The following is a 2,036-nucleotide window of genomic DNA, read 5'->3' on the forward strand; positions in this document are numbered from 1 at the left end:
CTGGCATGTGGTGCTGGGGGATTGAACCGCGGTCCCTGATGCTTTTGCTAAGCTTGTTCTAAGTAGGTGCTTTAGACCACTGAGCCATCTCTCCAGCCCTCCTTTTATCTTTTTAATCCATCTGTGCCAAAATAAAATGTTGAATCCTAGACTGACTTGTAGATAGTAAATGGATGACATATCTATGAAAATAGAAGCAAGGCAGATAACTTTCTCTGTGAACTCAACCCTAGGACATGGTAGTCATTGTCCTATAAAACTTTTGTGCCTGTGGAAAAGAGCCCAAATAAATCAGGCAACACCTACTTGAACAAAGTTCACATTGCACCCAGCCAGGAAAATTAAATGTACTCATAAATAACTAATCAGATAGGCAACAAAGATATTCTGAACTAAGTTTCTTTCACAGCTGAATTATACCCTGCTCCACTGCCCAAGCATAAAAGTTAACAGTAAACCGAGGGAAACCATCTTTATGTTAAAAATCAGCCAGATTTTTTTGAAGTAGAGCTAGAAGAGAAAGTGAGCGGAAACCCTGTCTCTCTCCACAGGTGGTGACTTTTGATGCAGGGGGAGTCAGTGGTCACAGCAATCATATTGCTCTGCATGCAGCAGTGAGGTACGATTCTCTGGGTGACGGAGGTGGGAGAGGGTTTGTCCATTTGCTTAAAGATAGTTGCTAAAGCACTTTCCCCCTGGATAACTGGGCCTAGGAAATTTGCCAGTGAATTATCAGACAACCTGTTGTTGGCTGTTTCATTTATTACATCTCACCATATCATCTCTAAGGGAAATCTTTCAGAAGTCTCAGTTGAAATGCTCACCTACACAGCTGATCTTTTAGCCCCTGGATATGGTAAATGAGGCAACTGGTTTTGTTTCTCTATTTACCTTGGCCACAGAAAGCTGCTGAGCCAATTTTGCAACTCCTGTAGCACATGGGTGAGACTTCAAAGAGCTAGACATGCTGATACATGCCTGTAGTCCCAGCACTTGGGAGGCTGAGGCAGGAGGATCACTGTAAGTTCAAGGGCAGCCTGAGCTACATGAGTTCAAGGCCATCCTAAACTACAGAGCAAGACTCTGTCTCAAAAAACAAACAGACAAAAAAAAAAAAAAAACAGACAGACAGACATCAAAGAATGAGCTCTGTGAATCAATATGTCTTCTGGGTTCCTCTTCTTCCTCTTCACTATTTATATTTTATTTTGCTGTCCTCTATTATGAAATTTATATATTACTTCCATCTCTTTGGAAAAGAAAGGCATAACCTAAAAACTATGAATTCTCATTTGTAATACCAACCATATTTTATTGATACTTCTCCCTCACTTTACCAAAATAGAATCTCTGAGCAAAGATTCTGAGCAATTTAGGGCCATGAAAACACAGTATTTCCTGTCCCCCAGAGAAGAGCCTCTACTGGGACCCAGATCAGCTGTATGCTGGGTCTATCCTGACATCTGGGAATGTAAAGGGACAAGCAGATATGAAAGATTTACCATAATAGACTTACTATAATCCTCTAATACACTCCACAGTCTCAGACTGGACCAGGGAAATACATGAGGCTGGAAATGACCACCTCACCAGTCATGAAGAACTACTCCCTTGTTTGACTGAGGCCACCCTGAGACAAGACTCAACAGTGGCAGAGACAGAACCAGAATCTAATTCTTCTTTCAGATACTTGTGAAGGCAGATCCAACCTGAAGACCCTCCAGCCTTGTGCTTAAATTTTATATCACTTAGTGGAAGATACAGCAATCATTAGATACTACTCCCTGATTCTGCGAATGAGAGAAGACCAGACTGCTATCTCATCCTATGAAGACTGGTCCTTTCCTGACCAGCCAGAGATCACATTTATAGAGATCTATTGTGAGATACATTAGGTTCATTCAGACTTTGATTTTTTTTTTTTTTTAAATACTGAAAATTGAACTCAGGACCTTGTGTTTTCCAGGCAGGTTCTTGTGCTACTAAACTATATCCCCAGTCCTCATTCAAATTCAGGAAAGACATATTCCTCAGCT

General features: G+C 41.1%; 1 protein-coding gene across 3 annotated transcripts in view; it reads left to right on the top strand.

Annotated features, from left to right (window-relative positions):
* Positions 1–2,036, top strand: part of Pigl (phosphatidylinositol glycan anchor biosynthesis class L) — a 109,893-nt gene that overhangs the window by 80,009 nt on the left and 27,848 nt on the right. For all 3 annotated transcript variants that reach the window (XR_002821844.1, XM_023719432.1, XM_004634933.2), the window contains exon 4: positions 552–619. Coding sequence is in view for 2 of the 3 variants with exons in the window: in XM_023719432.1 (XP_023575200.1) it covers positions 552–619 (68 nt within the window). In the remaining variant the exon portion in view is untranslated. The remainder of the gene's footprint in view (positions 1–551; positions 620–2,036) is intronic.

The sequence above is a fragment of the Octodon degus genome, unplaced genomic scaffold (genome assembly GCF_000260255.1).
Source record: "Octodon degus isolate 3935 unplaced genomic scaffold, OctDeg1.0 scaffold00067, whole genome shotgun sequence".
NCBI classification, from domain to species: domain Eukaryota; kingdom Metazoa; phylum Chordata; class Mammalia; order Rodentia; family Octodontidae; genus Octodon; species Octodon degus.